This window comes from Microtus oregoni, unplaced genomic scaffold (assembly GCF_018167655.1).
Source record: "Microtus oregoni isolate MIOR12 unplaced genomic scaffold, Mior012 000005F_ref0000423, whole genome shotgun sequence".
NCBI classification, from domain to species: domain Eukaryota; kingdom Metazoa; phylum Chordata; class Mammalia; order Rodentia; family Cricetidae; genus Microtus; species Microtus oregoni.
In genome coordinates this window covers 36428681-36450781 of record NW_024543064.1, presented here as the reverse complement: position 1 = coordinate 36450781, position 22101 = coordinate 36428681, and the positions used below count along the sequence as shown (strand labels likewise).

General features: G+C 49.5%; 1 protein-coding gene across 1 annotated transcript; it reads right to left on the bottom strand.

Moving 5' to 3' along the window:
• Nucleotides 1–3722: 3722 nt before the first annotated feature.
• Foxe3 (forkhead box E3) lies at nucleotides 3723–5626 on the bottom strand. Its single transcript, XM_041651786.1, has one exon. It carries the CDS (start codon nucleotides 5166–5168, stop codon nucleotides 4311–4313), a length of 858 nt encoding a protein of 285 aa, XP_041507720.1. The 5' UTR covers nucleotides 5169–5626; the 3' UTR covers nucleotides 3723–4310.
• Between the last annotated feature and the right edge of the window lie 16475 nt (nucleotides 5627–22101).

Sequence of the window (22101 nt, the reverse complement as noted above, 5' to 3'; positions counted from 1 at the left end):
TGGCAAAAAGAAACTCCCGAGCAACATCTGCACAGCAGACATGGAGAACCACCAGTCCAGACTGGAGCCAGAGGACAGAGAAAAGTGCGAGAGTTGCCCCCAGGAGGGCAGACATGCAGCAAAAAACAGTGATGAATTTTCTCATACATTTGGTCTCGTGAAAATTGTAATATTGGAAAGAGAGGGGGAGATTTAGCAGTAGATAGAAAATGAGTAAATGAAAACAAAAAGACAGATACTGGAAAAATTAAAACATGGAACACACAAAAGTGAACATTGTATACTCGTGGTTTATCAGATAACACAGTGTATACAGTATACAAAGTAATTGAATAAATGTTATTATAATGACGAAGTCAGCCCAAAGCTAGTAATTTGGTGGTAATAGGAGAGAGGATATTTTAGAGGTAAATGAAAGTTAATCATTTGTGCCGAGGTGGCCTTTCGTTGACAGAGCACTTGATTGACATGCTCAAGACCTAGATTTGATTCCCAGCACCATGAAAAAGAAAAAAGAAAAAAACAGGGAAAAGGGCATTTATTCCTGTCTCAAGAGAGGAGCCTAAACATGGAAATACCTTACAAAACAAACAAATTAGGACTGGACTTGGAGAACTGCACTACTGCACTGGAGTTATTGCTCGTAGGGTCAGATGCAGAGTTTTTAAGAGCAGTGAGAGACACCAGTTGTGAGCTTTTGATTGCTATTTGACTTGTGACATTATGTGCGAATTTCAATTGAACAAAAACCTAAGTTAAAGAACTAGAGATGTAGTTCAGTGGTACAGTGCTTGACCAGGGTATACAAGGCCTTCAATCCCCAGTACCAATAAAATAAGCATTAAAGTATGCCTTCAGATTAAAATGACTTCTGATTTTCCTTTTAATTTTTTAAATTTTTTTATGTGTATGAGTATTTTTGCCTGCATGTATGTATGGATACCACTTGTATATCTGGTGTCCAAAGAGGTTAAAATAAGATATCAGATCCCCTGGAACTGGAGTTACAGAAAATTGTGAGCCACCATTTGGGTGCTGGGATCTGAATCCAGGTACTTACAAGACCAGAAAATGCTGTTAATTGCTGAGGTACCTCTACAGCTCTAACGTCTAACTTTTGTCTTTCAAAAAAAGTTTTAATTTACGTGTTTGAATGTTTTGCCTGTATACTTGTCTGTGCACCATGTACATGCCTAGTGCCCAAGGAGGCCAGAAGAGGGCATCAGATCCCCTGGAACTGGAGTTACAGACATTGTGAGTGACCATGTGGGTGCTGGGAATGGAACTGGAGTCCTCTGGGAGAGTAGTCAGTGCTCTTAATCACTAAGCCATCTCTCCAGGCCCACCTACCTTATTGAGACAGGGTCCCTCAGTGAAAAGAAGCTGTGAGGTCCCAGGATTTAACTGTCTGCCTCACAGAGCTGGATGATGTGTGGGAGCCAGCAAAGTGACACTGGTTATCCCAGCTCCAGTCCTCATGCTTGCGTAGGATGACGAGTCATCTCCCAGCCCATCTCCAGGGCTTCTTAATGGAAGAGCTGGGTTACATTATAGCTTTTTCATATCTGCCAAAATGCCAAAAAGTTAAGGCACTTGACATATGACTTTCCAAACTGCAAACTCTCTGAAGACATACACAAGTTTTCTTGTTTGTATCTCTATTGGGCATAGCATACCCATGATGCTGTTGAATAAAGATCCTGTCCAAAAGAAAAAGGAAAGGAAAGAAAAAGAAAAAAGAAAAGAAAAAGAAATGGAAAATAAGTCATTCTAGGTTTCCAGTTCCACACTGATCTTGCTAGCATTTTCCTGAGTGCCCTCAAATCCTGGACACCGAGATGTCTGCAGTGGTAACAATGGGATTCAGAGCAAGGCATGGTGGTGCATGTATGCCTTAAATCCCAGTATCTGGGAGGCAGAGGCAGGCACATCTCTGAGTTCAAGGCCAGCCTGGTCTACATAGCAAGTCCCGGCACAGCTAGGGCTACTCAGAGAAATCCAGTCCACAAAAGAAAAGAATAGAATTCAGAGCCAAGGGAGCATTTTTTTTTTTTTTGGCTTCAGGGTGGCAAATGGGGTCTTCCCTTCCCTGGAGATGCCCTGAATTGAGGAGGCATTTATGAACAGATGCTTGGAGGCTGAGAGCTGGGCAGCCACACCATTTGAAGCAGAAGAAAATTTGCATTTTGATCTTTGCAGAGCACCCTCATCAGAGAACCAAAGCTGGATTTCCTGCTGCCTGCTGGGCCCAGGGTGGACAAGTTTTCTCAGGTGAAGAACAGAGAAATTGCCTCCACTTCCACCTCCTTCTGTTTCCCATGTCCCCACAAGTCACTTTGAGAATGGCAAATAAGAATGGATAAGAAAGTGCCAAAATAGTCAGTATTCACAAAGGCAGACAGCATTAGACACTAAGGGGTTCAGCTGTCCAGCCAGTCAGTCCACAGATAATCAGGGCCTCAATGCACCAGGCAAATTGGATCTGACCCTAGCTCAAACTCTAAGAGAAGGCACCACTTTTCTAATAATAATAATAATAATAAATAGTAATAATAATATATTTTAAAAAGGGCCTTCTTGCCTTCTCAGATTCCCGCATGCCTTTCTCCTATGAGCTAGCTGCTCACTGGCCACCATCGCCTTCCATTATCACCTGTAACCTCAAACACTGGTGTGTAGGAGATGAACATTAGGTATTTCCCATAAGACCTTGGGTTTGTGACACATTATCCTCTCCTCTGCACTTCCCTACCCCAAGTCAAGATCTACTAAGCTGGGAGCTGAAGTGGAAATCTTAGAAAAGCACAGCTTTTGGTCAGCACCAGAGACCAGGACAAGGTCACCAGCCAAGTCCCTCGCTCACCCTTCAATCTATGAGGCAGCGATGTTACTGCCCTGTCCTTGGTGCTGGGCATATCATGAATCGATTCAAAGCTGCTGCCCAATCCAGCAGGGAGCACAAATGGAAGGTGTGACTTAGTTTCTCCATCAGAGCAGGGAGTTTTTGTCTTTCAGGTTGAGGCCAAAGCATGGGCCATTGCCTCTCCTCCAGCATAGTGTTCCCGAATCACTTGAGGGTGTTATTAAAATGCAGAATGTGATGATTCAATAGGTCTGTACTGGGGCCTGAAACCCTGCATTTCTGGCATTTCTCCCAGTGATAAAGGTCCATGGACCCCATTTTGAGGAATGGACACTTTGCTTTGCAAAGAAATGATTAGATTAATGCAAATTAATGTGCGCCCTTATTTTTTTGCATTGGGAATGGTCTCAAAGATCAGGCAACCGGCTTTCTTTTTCTTTTTTTCTTTTTTTTTTTCGAGACAGGGTTTCTCTGTGGTTTTGGAGCCTGTCCTGGAACTAGCTCTTGTAGACCAGGCTGGTCTCGAACTCACAAAGATCCGCCTGCCTCTGCCTCCCAAGTGCTGGGATTAAAGGCGTGCGCCACCACCGCCGGGCAGGCAACCGGCTTTCTAAATTCACTCATTCACCCGCCCACACCGCATTTCATCTCTACCGTCTGCGGGATGCAGGTGGCAGACTGTCCAGGCTGGCTCTGTGCACAGCTATCCTCCTGGATCCTACTTCAGGAGACTGAGGACTCCGGAAGGAGATTCAGGTCATGTCAATCCCAAGAGGAAAACCTCCCCCACCGTCCTTCCCAGCCACTCCCCAAGTTACCACCCAACACAACAAACCTAAAGGTTTCTTTGTTTTTTAATTAAACTAGCTTTGATTGGAAAATAACAACAACCCGATCAGTTCTGTGCTTTCCACGGGGGCAGGGCAGACACAGAGGCCCATTAATCCCCCCCATTCAGTCAGGAGCCCCTGGTGCTGTAACCTAGAAAGGTCTGAAGAACTGTCCTCAGAACCTGGAACTGAGCAGCCAGGTGTGTCTGTGTGGGAAAGGGGCTCAGTAAGAAACCAAGGGCAGGGTAGGGGGACAAACTTGTCAAACTTGTTGGTAAATGGTGGAAGATGGTGTGGAAGTAATGAACCCAGGAGTCTGACCTCTGAGGTTGGCAAAATATCAGAGGTCGAAGAGGTGGCTTGAGACAAAAGCTTCCAAGGTGGGGCGTACAGAAGAGGGAGGAGTGAAGGCGTCAGATTGAAGAGGACGCTTCAGTCTGGTGGTGAGGTGGTCAGAGTCTTCCCCAGGGCTGGAGGAAGGCAAGGAAGGTTCAGCCCGAGGCAAGGCAAGGGGACTCAGCAGAGAGCGCCACGCTGCGAGTGTCCCCCAGAGCCAAGCGCGCTCTGCTCCGGGCGGGGCTGGAGGTGCGGCCAGGTGCTCCCGCCGGGACCGCGGCTCACAGGTAGCGCTCCAGGCCCGGCGCGAAGGCCGGCTGTCTCAGGTAGGCGTCCCCGGGGCTGAGCGGCCCGAGCGCGCCCGCCGGTCCGGCCAAGGTCAGGAGAGGCTCGGCGGGCAGCGGCGGAGGCAGCCCCAGGCGCTCGGGCGCAGCGGAATAGAGCGGCTGAGAGGAGGCGGCGGCGGCGGCGCAGGGCGGGAAGGCGGCGTCGGGGGCGGCGCAGCAGGGCGGCTCGGACGCCACGGGGCCCGGCGGCTCGGGCTGCAGGCCCAGCAGGCTGTCTAGGCGGAAGAGACGCGCGGGCGACGCGGGCGCGGGCGGGAAGGGCGCGTAGGGGAAGGGCGGTGGCGGCGGCGCGGGCAGCTCGGCGCGCTTGAAGCGCTTGCGGCGCCGCAAGAAGCTGCCGTTGTCGAACATGTCGGCGGCCGCGGGGTCGAGCGTCCAGTAGTTGCCTTTGCCCGGGTTGCCCGGCTCACGCGGCACCTTGACGAAGCAGTCGTTGAGGGTGAGGTTGTGACGGATGCTGTTCTGCCACTTGCGCGGGCTGTCGCGGTAGAAGGCGAAGCGCTCGGTGATGAAGCGGTAGATGGCGGCCAGCGTGAGGCGGCGGCCTGGAGCGTGCGCCAGGGCCATGGCGATGAGCGCGATGTACGAATAGGGCGGCTTCCCGCGCTGCAGCGGCCGCCGGCGCCTTCTCCCGGGGCCCGGCGCGCCCGTGGCTTCCACGTCCCCACCGCTCGTCACCTCTTCGCGTTCGCGCCCCGGCTCGGCTCCGGCTAGCGGCGGCGACGGCTGCGGCCCCGACGGCGAGACCGAGGGCAGAGCCGGGAAGCCCGAGAAAGCGACGTGCGCATCCATGTGCGGGGGGGTCCTAGGGATGCGGAGCTCTTACCTCAGCTCCGGGAGAGCAGGGGTCGCAGTTCGCCTTATATGGATACACACCCCCACCTCCCGAGGAGAGGGCTCGGACCTGCCCTCTAATTTGCTTTCCCAGCCCCCTTCTCAGGCTAGCAGCCCACCTCTGTTTCTCCCCCTCCCTTGGTCTACTCCCTTTGGGTCAATTTTCTCAGATCCTGCCTCATCCCTGAGTCAGTCTCGGTCCCATCCCCACTCCATGGTATTTGGTCGCACTGCTCCTATTACCCCCGCCCCTTTGGGTCAATCCCAATCACAAATCCACCCATTCAGCACACTCTATTGCCCTCTCCCTATTTTGTGCCTTCTAACGGCCAGATACCTCTCACCCTCCCCTGTGCTCCCATTCCCTGTTCCAACCATCTTTGCTAACCCTCAGCACCCTATGTGGCTGATCAGGGAACTATCCAGCTACTTTTGGGCAGTAGAGAACCAAAGCATGGGTGATGGAGGATAATGCTGGCTGCCTTTGTTTTACGGGAAGATAGCTGGACAGTCTAACTCTCCCTGCTGCACCCCCTTCATCCTTATCCATCCCTGACTCCAGCCAGACCTTGTGAACTTTCTTTGAAGATAAAAAATGGTAAAAAGTACTCCACCTGTTTTAAAGTACGAGCCCCTCCAAAGAACATACCCCAAATGCTTCCACAGAGGGAGGGGCTGAAGGAACGCCTTTCTGATGCAGGCACTATCATTGGGATGGAGAGATGGAAGACTTTTGTTAAAGTACCATCCTCCTCCACCACACACAGGGCGCCAAAGGGTGAAGAAGACTTCTCTTAAAGCAGACAGACAGACAGACAGACAAGATCAATCGAAGTGGAGGTGGAGCAGGGACCAGAGAGGCAAGTGAAGGGTTGCTAGGCTAAGTTCCAGAGGCTCTTACTGTCGAGGTCTTGTGAGTACAGTCAGCCTTTGTGAAAGTTTGGGTCTCCAGACTCCACCACTGACAGAGTATGCCTTACCCCCTCCAAATGAGCAAAGCTAGCTTCAGGTGATCCGAAGCCTAGAATGTCGAAATCCAAACTCAGACATGGAGCTCAAGGGCTCCCCTCTTAGCTGTCACCACTGGTATTTGGTGAAGACTTTATTTCACTGGCATCTGAGCTTCCCTGGGAGATAGATACTCTTATCCCAATTCTTGACTGCAGAAACCAAAACTCTGAGAGGTTAAGTAGTATACCTAGCCTCACACGCCTAATAGCAGCAGGGCGGGAGTGAAACCCATCACCTCTCTTTGAACCCCATCGCTTTACAATGGAAGCTTTAGTCAACCGAGATAGCACACACGTTATCCCAGCACCGAGAGACTGCGGCCACGTAAAGGCTAGGCTAGGCTGTGCCTTGACACTCCATCTCAAAAATAAGTAACCAGCTGGGGGACGGCTTGCTGACTGAAGCGCTTGACATGCAAATGTGAAGTCCCACCCTCAGAAACTCAGTCCCCACCTGAAGCTGGGCTCAGCAGTGCCTTGGTAGTCCCAACACTTGAGATAGGAGGCAGAAACGAGAATCCTCAGAAACTGTGGGCCAGCTTGCTTATTGTAGGCAGTGGTGAGCAAGAGACCCTGTAGAAGGTAAGGACTGACACGTGAGATTGTTTCTGCCTCCACACATGGGTGCCCCCAAACACACACACACTCCTACACATATACGTACACACACAAAAGAGGAAAGGCTTCAGAAATAAATTACAGTTTGCCCCTACTTTATCTGCTAACCTTACTTCCCTCCTGCTCTCTATCCTGACCCCCTGGTCAACAGACCCAGCTGGACATAGCCACACAGATGTCTAAGACATCTCAATTCCATGTTCTAAATGAACAGCCACCCCATACTGCCCCAGCCTGCCATCCTACAAACGTCCTAGATCTCAGCAAGTAGACATCTGTGTGAGTCTCTACACGCAGGCCACTGCCACATCCTGTCCAGGCCACACGGATCCTAAATCAATTTCTCATTCAGTTCTGAGCTTGGTTCAGCCTGCTTCATTCATTAAGGGCTTCGGAGCCAGGCCTTTTGCCAATGCTCAGGGCAAGAGAGAAATGAGACAGTCTGGTGGAGAGATGGACAGTTGCACACTGAGAAATGGGTGGAGGGGAACCAAGGAAGCAGAAAGAAAAAAGAAGCAGATCTAGAGACAGTGTCCCAAGCAAAACAAGGACGGTCGCATCAGGACAGACCCTGTCCTTTCTGCCCTCTCCACCCTTCGTCCTGTGTCAGCACAGAACCCAAGACAGTGCAGTCACACAGCACAGCTCACCACAGAAGAGGGTAAGAGAAGCCACTGCGGCAGCAGAACATGGCTTCCAGAGCTGTGGGGACAAGGCTACCTCTTGTTCAAGCCTGTTTTTTCAGCGGCCAAGAGCAAGCAATGATACCTCCATAGAAAGGGATTGTGTAGAAGGCCTGGCCTGCTGTGGATCTTGATGTTTGTTTGTTTGGTTTTGTTTAGTTGGTTTTTTCCTGTGTTAACCAGGGGATCGGGAGAGAGGCTGCAAGCCACCTTTCCAGCCAGGTACAGTGTTCTCTGCAGCTGGACTCAAATGCAGAACTAGTATTGATGGAGACTTCCCCTTTCTCACCTTCCCTTAGGGATGAAGGCTCTCCAACAAAGCCCCTGCCATAGCCTCTGTGTTGTACCTCTAAGGAGGAAATTGGCTGCCATTGCATCCTAGGACTGACTGAAGGTTTTTTGGAGGGCCCTGAGATTTCCCAGGTCATGTGTATAGTCTGGTTAATATATGTTCAATAAATGATCCTGATTGTGTGGTTGGCTCTGCCAGTTCTGAGAAGAGTGGGGATGAGGAGCTAGGCCAAAGGGGTGAGAACCCAGACTTTGCCAATTCTTTGTGCCTATCTACCCCCTCTCCATTGGGCCTGCTTCCCAGAGTGGAGCAAACTGGTGTCAGGGGGCGGCCCAAGGGCTAATCCGTGTTTTCAGCGTGGCTGGGCCCTCTTTTCACAGGCCCTGGGCCGGACGTGATGCGGCTGAGCATCCGGGCATAAGACGGTCAGTGAAGGTGGCCCCTTTCTCATGGGCTCGGATTCCAGGCGGCCCAGAGTCTGAGTGGAGCCCCTGGGGCGGGAGGAACACAGTAGCTGGGCCCGGCAGTCCTTTGTTTGACCACACTGGGTGGATATGCGGGCTGGCAGGAGGGATTAATGGCCAGGGATTGGCCCTGGGGCCGGCCTTCCCACTGCCCTTTGGAGGCCAAAGGCCCAGGTCAGGGCACACAACGTTGATGGCTCTCCTGATAGGAGTGGAAATTCCCACCCTTGTCCAAAACTGTTTGCACTAGCATCTAAGGCCCTGTGCCCCAGCCCTGGCTTCACGTGGCATCACTAGCTCAGATAGACTTGGAGACAACAAGGAATGGGAGGTGTGGCCAGAACTTACCAAGTGCTCTTGAAGAGAGAGGGCTATTTCAGGTCCTTCCTTGAGATTCTCATCCAGAGCTCTGGGAACAGCTGTATTAGCCCAGAGAGATCCCCAAAGCCTATCTGCACTATTAACACTCTCCCCTACCCCAAGTCTTCTCAGAATGTTCCCCCAAAGACCCCTGGTTTGAAATCATCTAATATTTATTTCAAAGCTCTCTGTCATGCCTGGAGATATCCCAGAGCTCAGAGGCAGCAGCAAATCCAAAGCATCCTCAAGCCATTCCTGGCTCCCCACGTTTCTACCTAAGAGCTATACAGGATATGGCTTATTCCTCGGGCCTGCAGCTGGGGGTCACCCTTTCTGACCAGGATACTCCTGCACCAGGAGAGCAGTATGCCAGGTATCAACCTCAAGGCCTGGCTCCTGAAGGGCTGAGATGGCTGTGATGAGCATCAGTGAGGACACACCTGGCAGGAACACAGAGGGAGGGGTGAGAAGATGCCCATCTTTGGGGTTCTTCACGCCTCAGGCTGTTACTCCATATGCCCCAAGGGTGCATGACCAGGCTCCCTGGATGCTGGGTTCCAGTGAGGAGTTAGACTTTCCTCTGCTTCACTATGCCAAGGAAGAGGTAGCCAGAAAGATGTTCTGGGTACTCAGTGGTCAGTATATGAACCTGACAGAGTAGGGGCAGCAGGAATACAAAAGAGGTACCTCCCTCAGCTTGGCCAATTCAGGCTTCCTGGAAGGGGTGAAGTTCCAGGTGGCCAGGGGGGGAAGAATGGAGGCTGGATTAGGGGGGTCACCCTCACCCCATAATACTTCTGTCACTACACTTACTTACTGTGTCTGTATCTGTTACCTTCACTGGGCTTTGTGTGAACAGAGGCTCCTATTCTGGTCCTGGCAGTTAGCACTTGATCGATAGATGTCTGTTGGATGGCAGGCCCAGGCAGAGAACTGAGGCCTGGACGCGAGAACATATGGCCCATCCCGGGACATGAAAGACTTGATGCTTTCCTTAGCGTCACTAGAACTGCCGAATGTGTATGTTCTTAGAGCACAGCCTACATAGGGCTGGGGGACCATTGCCTGTTACTGTTATTCCCCATGATGTCTGCTGTCCAGGGTCACAGGACTGAGACAAAAGAGGCAGACAGGTCGAGTTGCAGCTGACTTTTTGTCCTGTTAAGGGAACTTTTAAAAAGGTCCCAGGGAGTAGTCCCCAACACTCTTATTTGGATCCCATAGTATCAGAAGGGATGGGCTTGAGAATGGAGGGCTGCTCTGTGCTGAGCAGTGCACCCAGGCAGCAGCAGTAGGGGAACAACAGACACTTTGTTCCCATTGACTCACTAGAGGGAAGACTGGAGCTGTCCATTTACACACACACGTGGGTACACAGTCCAGAAGCCACCACCATCCTCGCTCCTTTCTCCCTCCTCCGACAGCCTCTTCCACTGTCACTTCTCAGAGCTTTCTCTCAAACTCTTCCTGGGTCCGCTTCCACTTTAGTGTCTCCATCTCCAGCATTTCCTCTGCTGGTCACCGGACTGCCTTGCTAGTCTCTCTGCCTTCCTCTTCCAAGGAGGGAGAGTCACACCTCAACTGTGGTTGCTTAAACATCTGCACCAACATCCTCCTCTCTTGGAGTACCATCAGGTGAGGATTCCACAGGACAGACCTGTGTGCCCAGACGGGGTCCCCTCTCCCTGCCCTGCGTCCTCACAGCACACACACTGCCACAGAGCCAACTGGAGCTCTTGTCAGTGTTGGAGCCAGGTCCTTCTCTACTCCGATCTTTGCTAGACAAAAATCACAGCAGCCGAGTTTGGCAGCTGAGATACAAGCACAACCTCATCTGTTCTTCCTGAGAGCTCACAATCTCCTACATTCTTCCTCTGAAAACCTCCCCTTCCATGGCATCAGCTCACCAACAAATAAACACACAAAGCCCTAGGGGCTTCTCACCCAGGGGCAGAGGAGAAAGGAATCAGCTTTGCCACTGGCCCTCCGACCAAGAAAGGCTCTTCTTTCCTGACCTGCTAGCACCTTCCTTTCTTGTCCCCAGAGAGCTACCCTTAGAAGATAGCCATTTTGTCTTCTAGAAACCATTTCCCAGGTCATTTCTCCTACTGATAGCTCTGGCTTGCTAGTCTCCAAAGAGACTTCTGCACTTGCTCCATGACAACCTCCCAGGGCGGAAAGGTATGGGTCTGGAGTGGGGCTAGGTCATTCATTCTCTGACGACAGGGCCGCACAGTTTCTCAGGATGCATTTGGTGAGCCCCTTGCTGAATGAAAGAGGAAGAAATGACCACCCATGTCCAAAAAAATAAAGGGTCCCTGATTTCCAGCCAGGAATAGTCCTGTCCCTGCTGACATTCTGCATAGACCTGTACCCAGAGCCCGAGATCCCACACACAGTCCTGTCTTAGAAGGGTCTATGCTCAGCTCAAGCTCAGACAAAGTTGGCTCAGCCCTGAGGGTGTAATTCCAGCTGCTCCTAAGCCACACACACAGCATCTTAAGTGTGTTCTATGTCATTTGGGACCTGTCAGCATTCTGACATCTACCTCGCCTCTGCAACCTCACAGACTCAGTGAACTCAGGCCCCCCTGGTTCTCATTTCTGGGGAAGTGAGGGGTGTGGTGCTGTCTACTGGGCTGGCTGAGCCATGAGAGAAATAAATTGGAGCCCAGATTGAAGAAAAGTGGGTTTGAGCTACCCATCTACTCTGTTTTCCATGTAAGTCACCCACCAGCACAGTCAATGTCACCTGGCGGATCCTGAGATGATCTAGGCCAGTGATTACCAATCTCCAAGCCCCTTAGCTAAAGGCATCTGGAAGCCATGTGGCACCCAGTGCTGCCTGTAAGCTGGATACACAATGTGCCCCCCACACCAGTACAGTTGTTTCTCAAATGCATGTAGATGCTGCGGTGATGGATAAATATAACCACATTTAAAAGCTTTGCAGTTGTTTTTGTTTTTGTCATAATTTTAAACCCATCAGTGGATATTAAAAGCACAACTACTATCATATGGGGTAGCGAGGAGGTTGTTTGCAATCCGCATTCTTAAACCACTGCTAGAGTGCAATGTGCTTCTTTATAGTCTCGGACACTGAGGTCCAAAAGGGGGAAAGACTCAGCTGAAGTCTAAAAACAAGTCAATGCAAAATCAAAAATGTGGCCTAGGTCTCTGACACTCAGAACCCTCTTCTTGCATGCATTCAACAGTCCTTATACAGCATCCGATTAGTGTGGGCTGGACTGGGCATCATAGCCAGAGATGAAGACCAGAGGTCCTCCCTTACCTTCAGGGGCTGGTAGTGGAGTAGGGGGTGTCTATGAATTGGAGAGGAAAAGCTGAGTAGAGATTTATCCCAATCACTAAAAGAAGCCATTGAAGAACTTGTGGGGGAAATACAAGGTTCCTATTGCCCAGCAAGCCCTCAGTTGCCCTGTGGGGCACCGTCTGGAAGTGCTTATCGCTTAAGATGGCTTGGCCACATTCAGTAGACAACATAAAGCAATTAAGCTGTAGGGGAATGTAGTTTCTCCCTAGTAAGAGGTCAGAGGTAAGACAGATAGGATTAGGGTTCTGTCTCAACTTTCCTTGATGCTCTGGGCTATCCATGAGTGAACCTCATCTTCTGGCTGACACAAGACAGCGATACCCAGATCTGCAGCTCTTGAGTTCCAGAACCAGGCTATCACTTCCATGGCAATTTTTCAAGAGAGGAAAGTTCCCATTCACTACCCCCAAATATCTCAGCTTCCATTGGCAGACACGTATCAATTGCCCCCTCTTGGACCAGTCCCAGTAAGGAGGAGTGAACGACTTGTTAGCTTAGCCCCAATGACTGGGGCTGGGTCATTTGCTCCTAAAGCATGGTGCTCTGTGGAAGAATCAATAGTGACAAGGGGATATATAATTGGGAAAGAGGAAAAGAAGCGCTCAGTGGTGTCTGCTACTGTGGGAGAAGTGAGGAAGCCAAAGGCCACACTAAAGTTGAGTCAACAGGGAGGCTTTTATGGTGCGCTCATATCTGCCATACGTGAGGTCTTGCTGCTCTGGCTCACCTGCCTGGCTCTCAGCTCCTGGGGAGAGGGCCAAGGACAGTCATTGTGAACCTAGGATGGATGGATCGTTGAGGAGGAAAAGGCAGCACATATCCTCAGTAGAAAGCACCTCCTTCCATTTGAGAAGCATTCTAAAAAGGACCAGTGATGATATTCCCGGGAGATTGTCGGAGACCAACTGGAGCAATCACCCTGACCATCATGAGTCCCAGTTCTTCCGATAGAGAATTAGGAGAGGACAATCTTATTCCTTGGCAACATTGACTTCTCCCAAAATAATGGAGTCTCTATCGCCTTGAAGAGCCAGAGGGATTAGGACAGGGAGAAGGGCGGAAGAAAGCTAAGAACCAATGAGTGAGCCTGTCCCAGCTACCTTTTGAGAGTGTGTACATCTATCTCACCTAGGCTCTGCTTTTGATGATCTCGTGTTGGTAGTTTGAAATGAACCACATAGGGGTATTCACGCCACAAAAATTGGTAAATGCTGAAAATCAGGGTGCCCCTTGCCAAAGATCTAGCTGTTAAATAGTCACCAGCTCACCCCTTGACAATAAATATCCATCAAAAGACTCAAGATGAGATGATACTGAGACTTCTCCCATCCATTTCAGTGGGGCTCCAGGGGGAAAGGCCTAAGGAGAGCTTTGGGGCGTGGGAGAGTAGACTCCCATCCTTTTTCTTTGGCTGCTCAGGCTCACGTTCATGGTTGGAGCGTATGTCCTGTCTAGGGCTAGCTCAGAATTTGGAAGTAATGTCTTGAGTGCTTTCAGCTGCTCTGTTGCTCAGGCCTGCCACTCCTTCATACTAAGCTCTAAAGGAGACATCTGACTCTGCTGGTTATGTAATTACACCATACTAGAAATTTATCCTGGGCACATGGTTAGTAATATGTGTCCAAGAGTAGTCATTACTGCTGTTTATCACACAGGAAAGTCAAGCCCAATATCCTGTACTCAGGATGGACCTATTCCTTAGAACATTAGGCAAACATTAAAAAGAAAAGTCAAACAAAAAACTGCTTTTGCCCTGTGTAGCAGCACCTCCTTTAATCATCATTGGTGAGGCAGAGGCTGGCAGATCTCTATGAAGCTGAGGCCTGCCTGGTCTATATACTACGCTCCAGGCTACATAGTGAGACCATGTTTCCCAAACAAGAAAATAAAATAACTATTTGTATTAGTTCTTTGAGAACTTTGTATGTGTTTTGATTATATCCATGCCCACTTCTCCAACTTTTCTAAGGTCTACCCCTCTTTCCTACCCTCCCAACTTTGCACACTTTAAAAAAAAACTTCAAGAATATTTGGCCTGCCCAAATATTTTTAGATATGTGGTCTTCCATTGGACAGTGGTCTACTTATTAGGGGATACGCCCTTAGAGAAAACTGTCTGAACCTCTCCCAGAAGTTACCACCGCCAATAACTCCAGGGCCCAGGGTGGGGTAGGATGTCAAACCCCCTTCTCCATGCTGGGATTTAGTCTGTCTTGGGCTTGCAAAGGTCTTATGCGTAATGCCACAGCCACTGTGAATCATATGTTCAGTTGTCCTGCTGTGTCCAGAAGATGCAGTAGCGTCCATTGCCTCTGGCTCTCAGATGCTTTCCACCCTCAGTTCCGCAATCATCGTCAGGCTTGGAAGGGGTGGGGGTGGTATACATGCTCCCTTCGGGGGTGAGCACTCTGCGGTCTCTTTCCCTGCACCTTGGCTAGCTGTGGATCATTGCGTTAATTCTGAGGAACATTTAATGAAATGAGGAAATGCGTCATGATAAAATAGTATCTATTAAAGCTATACAAACTATACATGTGGTTGGAAAAAGAATGAGAAAAATACGCCGAAATCGCTGTGCATTTTATCTCTGGATGATTTAAATTTTTAATTTGCCTAAGGAATTAAAGCTATAAACAGGAGGCTAGGTAAGTAGCTCACTAATACAGCAGTCATGGATTGATCCCCAGCATTGAAAGGGAATCTGCCTTCAAACTATGAACATAGTTCACCAAATTGTACTCTTGTAACATACACACTTCACTGTAAATATATGAACAGTGCCACAAAAACTTTCTAAAACTTATACACACACACACACACACACACACACACACACACACTATGCCAGGTACTCAACAAAATGCCCCCTTCTGGAAAGAACACAGGGTGCTTATTTCACAGTCCACTGGCTGTGGTGGAACAGTCTGATGTCCTAGTTACTCCAGCCACTGGGGTAGGGGGATCCTGTGCCAAAGACAAAACAAAATAAGAAGCAGTAGTTAGTGGAGGACCTTGGCCCTGTGCTGCAGTATTTGTATATCTTGAATCTGGGGTCACATTTAGTATACACCCATTTGAAAGTGACTCGATTCAGATCTGCAGAGATGGCCTAACTAGGAACACAAGCTGCTCTTGGAGAGGACCTGACTTCAGTCCCCAGCACTCAGGTCAGGCAGGTCCCAATTGCCTGCAACTCCAGCTCCAGGAGATCTGACCCTGTCTTCTGGTCTCTGTGAGTCCCTGCTCTCACGCGTGTACAGAGCCACACACAGACACACATGTATGCATTTTTAAAGAGTCTTTTTTACGTGGTTCGGTTTCAATTTTCAAAACATAAATTTTAAGTATACATGAATTAATTAACTAGAAAAAAATGTCTATTTTATAACGATCTCCAATTTATAGATGAGAGTGGAGGTTCATGGAGGTACAAGAAGGTGCCTAGAACCTTCAGCTAGAAAATGGTTCTGATCCCAGGCCTAGCCATTGCTAACACCACTAAGTACAAAGCTTCGACTCTGCAAATCCTGCTTCCCTAGAGACTTCCCACCTGACCAGTCAAGAAACAGGCTGGCAATGGTGGCGCATGCCTTTAATTCCAGCACTTGGAAAGCAGAGGCGGGTGGATCTCTGTGAGTTCGGGACCAGCCTGGTCTACAAGAGCTAGTTCCAGGACAGGCTCCAAAGCTACAGCAAAACCCTGTAAAGAAAGAAAAGAAAAGAAAGAGAACACCTAAGTTTTGAGCCTATATCTTTTGGCCCCTGGTACCCAGGACCCTGTCTTACCACTCAAACACCTATCCTACCACCAACCTACCTTAAGGCAAGGATGGCCTAGACTGCCCCATAAGGAGGAGACAAGGCAATCGCTTGCTCCAAGGTATACAGTTGGTTGTACATCTCCCAGAAGACGAGAACCCCAGGAAGCGTGCAGAAGCTTGTGTGGTGAGTAGGGGCTGTGCCAGAGGCTGTAGGCAATATGTGGAACAGCTGTGCCTGTAGAGAAAGCATGCAGTCATTAACAGGGCTTTGACATGTTTGGGGGCCAATAACTGCATGTTGACTCCAGGGCCCACTGTGAGCAGCCACTGCTCAGGATGTAATGAGAAGCTTTCCTACAGGGGAGGGGCATGTCACGCTCCTCCATGCCCTCCTGCCTGCCTGCACTGCTCTTATGCTGCCTGCTTGTCTGGTTGGCATTAGTGATGCCTTCTTTCCTATTTTTAGACTTATCCCATAGTCCTAGGACCAGCTGTTACATGCCACTGTGGGTAAGGGTTCCTTGAATGGGCTAAGGACCTGCCTGGTGGGGGTAAGAACCCTCCAATCCAGTGCTTTACTGTGGCAAAATCTGCTTCCTTTTCTCTCTTCAAGACTCCGCCAAGGGATTTTTCTATCTCTTCCCCACCCCCGTCCAAGATGCTAGGAAGGAAGAAAAGAAAAGAAAGCCTGGAAGAGTAGAGATAAACTTGCAGCTTTATCTTTCTCGCTCAATCTTTCCAATCTACCTTCTCCAGGAAGCTATCCAAACAGGGATAAGCGTCCTGACTTTGCCACGGTAGCTGCATGTCCCTTGAGTATGCTTGCTCAGCACCCTCTCCTCTCCGAGTGCATCCTGACAACTGAAGATGTGATTATTCATCTAGGAAGATTCCCAGTGTCCAGCATTGGACCAGTGACAGAAAGGCATACAGTAAATACAGGTTAAATGGCTGAATGAAGAAAATGATGAATGATAGAATAGACTATCAGGGATTAAAAGGGACAGGGCAGGACCGCATTGCTTCACGGATAAGGAAACTGCGACTTAGAAAAGAACAGAGAAGGTATTGTAGGAATCACAGTTTGCAAGTGATAGAATGTCAACTCAAATAAAGAGAAAAGGGAGACAGGGACATAGATCGGCTGTCCACCACGGCAAGGATGGACGTGACCTCAAGGGAGTGTGGGATGGAGCTCTTGTGAGTCCTCTTCATGCCCCTTTTACTCTCACAAGCTGCCTTCTTCCAGCTGGGGCCCTGGCTGTGAGGCGTTCCCGTTTCCATCCTGTTTCTGAGGAGAGGAGATGAAAGAGCCTCAGCTGGGAGGAAGGCTAGGAGAGGCTCCTAGAGAGACCCACACACTCCTCTGACTCAGCACCAAAGAGGTGGCAGCTTCCAGCCTCAGAGAAGCCGGTTCTCCAAAACACATTGAAACAGCATAGACACAAGCCTTTGGGGAGACCCGAGGGGACTGGGAAGCCTCCATAACTGAAACCCACCAAGGTCCCTAAAATTCTTGTTGCATTCTGTACTCATGAGCTGCTTCGGTCTACACTGCCTCTCACAACTCTGGGGTGCGGGTTTGTTTCTACCATTTTACAGACGGGAAAGCCTGAAGTTTAGAAGCTACACAAAGGTTTCAGAGAATTATGGGCTCCAACAAGACACTTAGTCCCATCTCCTTTGCATACAAATGAAGAAACTACAGCTTCAAGAGAGTGGAAACATGCCTGGAGTCACAGAGTAGCTTAGTAGATGACCCAGGATTGGAAAGAGAATTTAGGGACATCTGACAACAGGTATGTACCAGGTATCTTCAGAGCATCTACCCTACTCATGATGGTTTGGTTTCTCTTGAAACCACCCACACATCTATCCACACACCTGTGGGAATAACTGCTACAAACTCTGTGTGTGTGTGTGTGTGTGTGTGTGTGTGTGTGTGTGTGTGTGTGCGTGCCAAGCACACAGCGTGTATAGATAGGTCTGAGTTGTAAGTCAAGAAAGAACTTCCCAGAGCCAACCACAGGGAACCGTAGAGTCTCAGTGTGTTGTACCCCATCAGTCAGTCTAGTCCCCTGGCCCTATGGGTCATCAGAAGCCTAGAGGCTTCAAGGCCAACAGTGCTAGGCCATGACAAGAATCAGTCTAATTTTCTGTAAAACAGTGTCCTCGGTTGACCCTGATAACTTCCACAAACTTGCATTTACACACAGGGTGGTTAAGGGCCCCACCCCATACCGTTCCCATACTCCCGGTAAAGGGAGACAGAATATTGAAAGGCCTCACAAGAGAATGGTAAGGAAGCCAGTTAGTTTACTGAGTACCAACAGTTGCCAGCTCCAACGGACTGTTCCATTTGCTCCTCCCAGCAATCAGAGGCACTAGCTTTCCTGGTTTCCTTTTCCAGAAAAAAAAAAAAAAAAACCCTCTGGCCCCAAGGTAGCTTGCTCCAGGATTCTTGTCCTGGAGGTGGCAGAGGGGGCAGCATACCCGTTTTGCTGATGCGCCCTTGGCACTGAGTCCTGCTGCTCCTAAAGAGGCTGCAAAGGTGACCTGAGTTTCTCCAACACATTTCCTCTCAAAGCCTCATGGTCCTAAGCCCTAGCCTCTCACACACAGCACTCCAGGGAAGCTTGCACAGTGTGCCTGGCCACAGTCAGACTACCCTCACTGCGCCTGCTCCCTCCTCTGCTCAGTGTTAGTCATGGGTGCAGTTATCTAGTCTTGAGGGTGATTATCCAATATTTGCTCTGTCTATGAACTGTTCCATCCTTATTGGTGCCCCCATTGTTCGTCAGCCAGTGTTTCCGTGTGGTATGCTCCCATGAACCCCTCTGTCATTGGTGCTCCCTAAGGAAGCAGATCAAATGCATCCTAAAGTCCTGGCATCCTAAAGTTCAGAGGAGACACCAACTTCTGAGACAAGTTGCAAATTCTGAGCTAAAGAATGTGAAAAGAAGTAAGGGACATAGATTGACTGACCCTATCTGTGTCTATTCCTGAGGCCTGTGGGTTCTGGCTTACACACACACATACCTCATGACAAATACATAGTTAGTCCAAGGCTAGGTTGTACTACATGAGACCCTATGTCAAAAAACAAAATACAACTGGGCACTGGTGGCGCATACCTTTAATTCTAGCACTGGGAGGCAGAGGCAGGAAGATCTCAGTGAGTTCAAGGCCAGCTTGGACTACAGAGTGAGTTCCAGGACAACCAGCTTTGTTACACAGAGAAACCCTGTCTCCAAAAACCAAAAACAAACAAACAAAAATCTACCTTTTAAATCCTTGATGTATAATCATAAGCTATTCAAGTGCATGCATACATGTGTCTGTCTGTCTCTCTCTCTCTCTCTCTCTCTCTCTCTCTCTCTCTCTCTCTCTCTGTGTGATGTTAGGGATTGAACCCAGGAGGTTGTGTACACTAGGAAAATTTGCCATCCCTGAATTATATCCCTAGTCCAACTATCAATTCTTGTTTAAAATTTTTTTTATTTTTAATTATATGTATATGTGTGTGTAGTTCTGTGAATATTGGTGCCAGGCCCAACAGAGGCTAAGAGAGGCCATGGGATCCTCTAGAGCTGTGATTACAGCTGGTTGTGAGCCACTCGACCTGGGTGCTGGGAACCAAGCTCAGACCATCCCCAGGAGCAGGATGCACTCAACCACTGAGCCATCTCCTCCGCCTCCCAACTCCCAAGTCTCAACACGGAGATCAGAAACAGTGACAATAAGAGGCTACATCCTTGTGGACTGAAATCATGTGGTGTTACCCTGTGTCACTTCTCCAGTGTCTTCCCAGATGAGGACAAAACAACCCTCCCAGTGCCCTGCTTAGCTCTCCTCGCTCGGGCCGCACCGGCCACCTGGGTATTCCTGGAGGACAGTAAGGATCATGGCTTCTACTTCCATACCTCTAAGGTAACTCCTCCCACCAATAGAACACTTTCCCCTCGTGTATCCATGTGGGCACTTCTTAATTTTATTTTTGAATGTGCATTGGATATTTCGCCTGCACGTATATCTGTGTGAGGGTGTCAGGTGAACCACCATGTGAGTGCTGGGAATTGAACCTTGGATCCTCTGGAAGAGCAGTCAGTGCTCTTAACTGCTGAGCCATCTCTCCAGCCCCTGCATGCGCCTTTCTTGACCGGCTTCAGTGCCCTTAGTGAACTCCCAAAACAAAATTAGTTCCCTCCTTTTGTGACTCTTCCCTACTTTATTTCTGTTCCTAGTGCTTGTGCCCTTCTGAGACATATCTGCTGTGGTCAGCATTTAAAGGTCTCCTACAAGCTCTTGTGTTTGCATACTTGGTCCCTAACTGTTGACTAAGTTTAGGGAGGCTGTGGGCCTCTCTGGATGAAGTGGCCACTGGATCAGAGCTGTCTGTGTTATGGCCTGTCTGGATTTCCTCTCTGCTTCCCAGCCCACTGAGATGCAGGGGAAGCTGTACTGTATATCCCTCCTGCCACAGATCTGCACCATGCCTTCCCTGACAGACTGTATCCCCTGGACCAGGAGCCAAGATAAGCCTCTCCTCTTTAAGTGACTTCTTGTCAGGAATTTAACTACAGAACAAGAAAAGTCAGTACGTTAACACCATATTGCAAGAGTCCCTTTATTTCTGCCTCCTGTCTGTGCGCCTCCACTAGGAGATGAGCTCTACGGAACAGGAACTTTTGTGAACCCCAACCCCACCCCTGTTGTTTCAAACATTTAGCTCAGTGCCTGTAGCATAGCGAGTACCCAGTAGTAATAATTGTTGTTGTGTCCAGCTAGGACAGCATTTATGTATGTCCCCATCTGCTCTTCATGCCCTTTTAGCTCAGAAGTTGCAAGCAGCCTCAGCAGTTGGCATCTACCCTGATCCAAGCCTTCTTGGGACGTTTGATTCACCTTCCTGTAGGCACACCAGCCATAGAGGGGAGGAGCAAGTCTACAAAACAAGAAAAAGAAAAACCACCACCGCCTGCAGAATGTTCAGAACAGTGTTTGGCTGGGGTCAGGCACTCTGCGGGAAGAGTCCTGGGTTCCAGGGAGCCAAGGACAAAGCAGGCCAAGAACTCTTTGCCTTAATTTGTTGCCTCTAAATTCCTCCCAGAAATGAGGCGTGTCAGTCTTCAAACTCTGGGTTTTATGAGGTAATTATAGCGATTACTATAAATCTCCTGTGTGTTGTTTTCAAAGGGGCAATTTAGTGGAGGAACCAGGCACCATTTTCGTTTCTCATTAAGTGATTAGGTTTGTTTGGCAAAACCCAACACCAATGGCTGGAGGCAAAATCTGCTGGACTTGGCTGGGGCAGTTCCGAGCCTGCACACAGTTGAGCATCCAGCACTTTCCCATTGCCCTTGCCTCTCAGCCCCAAGGAGTTGGAAGACGCCTTTCATTAGGTAAAGGAGGAAACTGACTGCCCATATTACACGGAAGTAGAGCCAGACCCTGCCTCAGAGCACGTCTGAGCCAAAGTAAAACCTTGCCTCTTTTTAAACTGCCCCTCGTAGTGTTTGACCCTCAACAGAAAGTTGGACTGACACAGTGAGGTTCGAGGAAAGGGCCACAGCCCTTGGCCACCAGCTACTGCCCCACCAGCTACTGCCCCTCCAGCTACTGCCCCTCCAGCTACTGCCCCTCCAGCTACTGCCCCAAGCCTAGACGTGCCCTCTGGACTTGGTGATGGGCAAACAAATAATGTCCCGGAAGATCAGGGCCAATGTGAACTTGGTTTTCTGTGAAAGTTCAGAACAGGGAGCAAACAGGATTAGAAGAGTTGAGACTTCAAGTAGACCTTGCAAGGCCCTTTCCAATTCTCAGTCTTCCACATCAGGCACCGTCTGGTGCAAGTCCCATTCCTGCCACCACTGTCGTGGGTGAGCCTCTAAGCAAGTTAGCCCAGCAAAACCCCACTTTCCTCAGTGTGAGGGAGAATGCTGACAGCTGCCTGTGGCTTCACGCTGAGGTTCCGGGCGTGAGAACCACAGTCAGACTTTATCCTGAGGAGGAACTGATACGACGTGACCTGTAAATCTATTGTCCTTTTTCAACCCTGCAGTTAACTGAGTCGAGGGAGGGGAAGCCAGCCTACTTTGGGCGGTTCCTGGAGTCATGCTGGGATCCCTGAGGAAAAGATTCAGCTGCATCTATACACCCAGCTCCCATCCCATGGGTATTCAAGCAGAGCTGGGGGTGGGGGATAGTGAGGAAGGCTTGCTGATGGCAGTAGCTGGGCTGTCCATCACAGTTCAGAGATGAGGAAGAGCTAGGAGTGCACTGGTGTTCGAGGCTAACCAGGACCCTAAAAAGTTAGCTTAGAATAGCTAGTACCAGCAGCTGGTACCTAAGCTTCCTCTGTGGAAACTAA

Excerpts from the sequence above, each read along its gene's own strand:
- Foxe3 (XM_041651786.1), bottom strand. The coding sequence starts at position 5,168 with ATGGATGCGCACGTCGCTTTCTCGGGCTTCCCGGCTCTGCCCTCGGTC.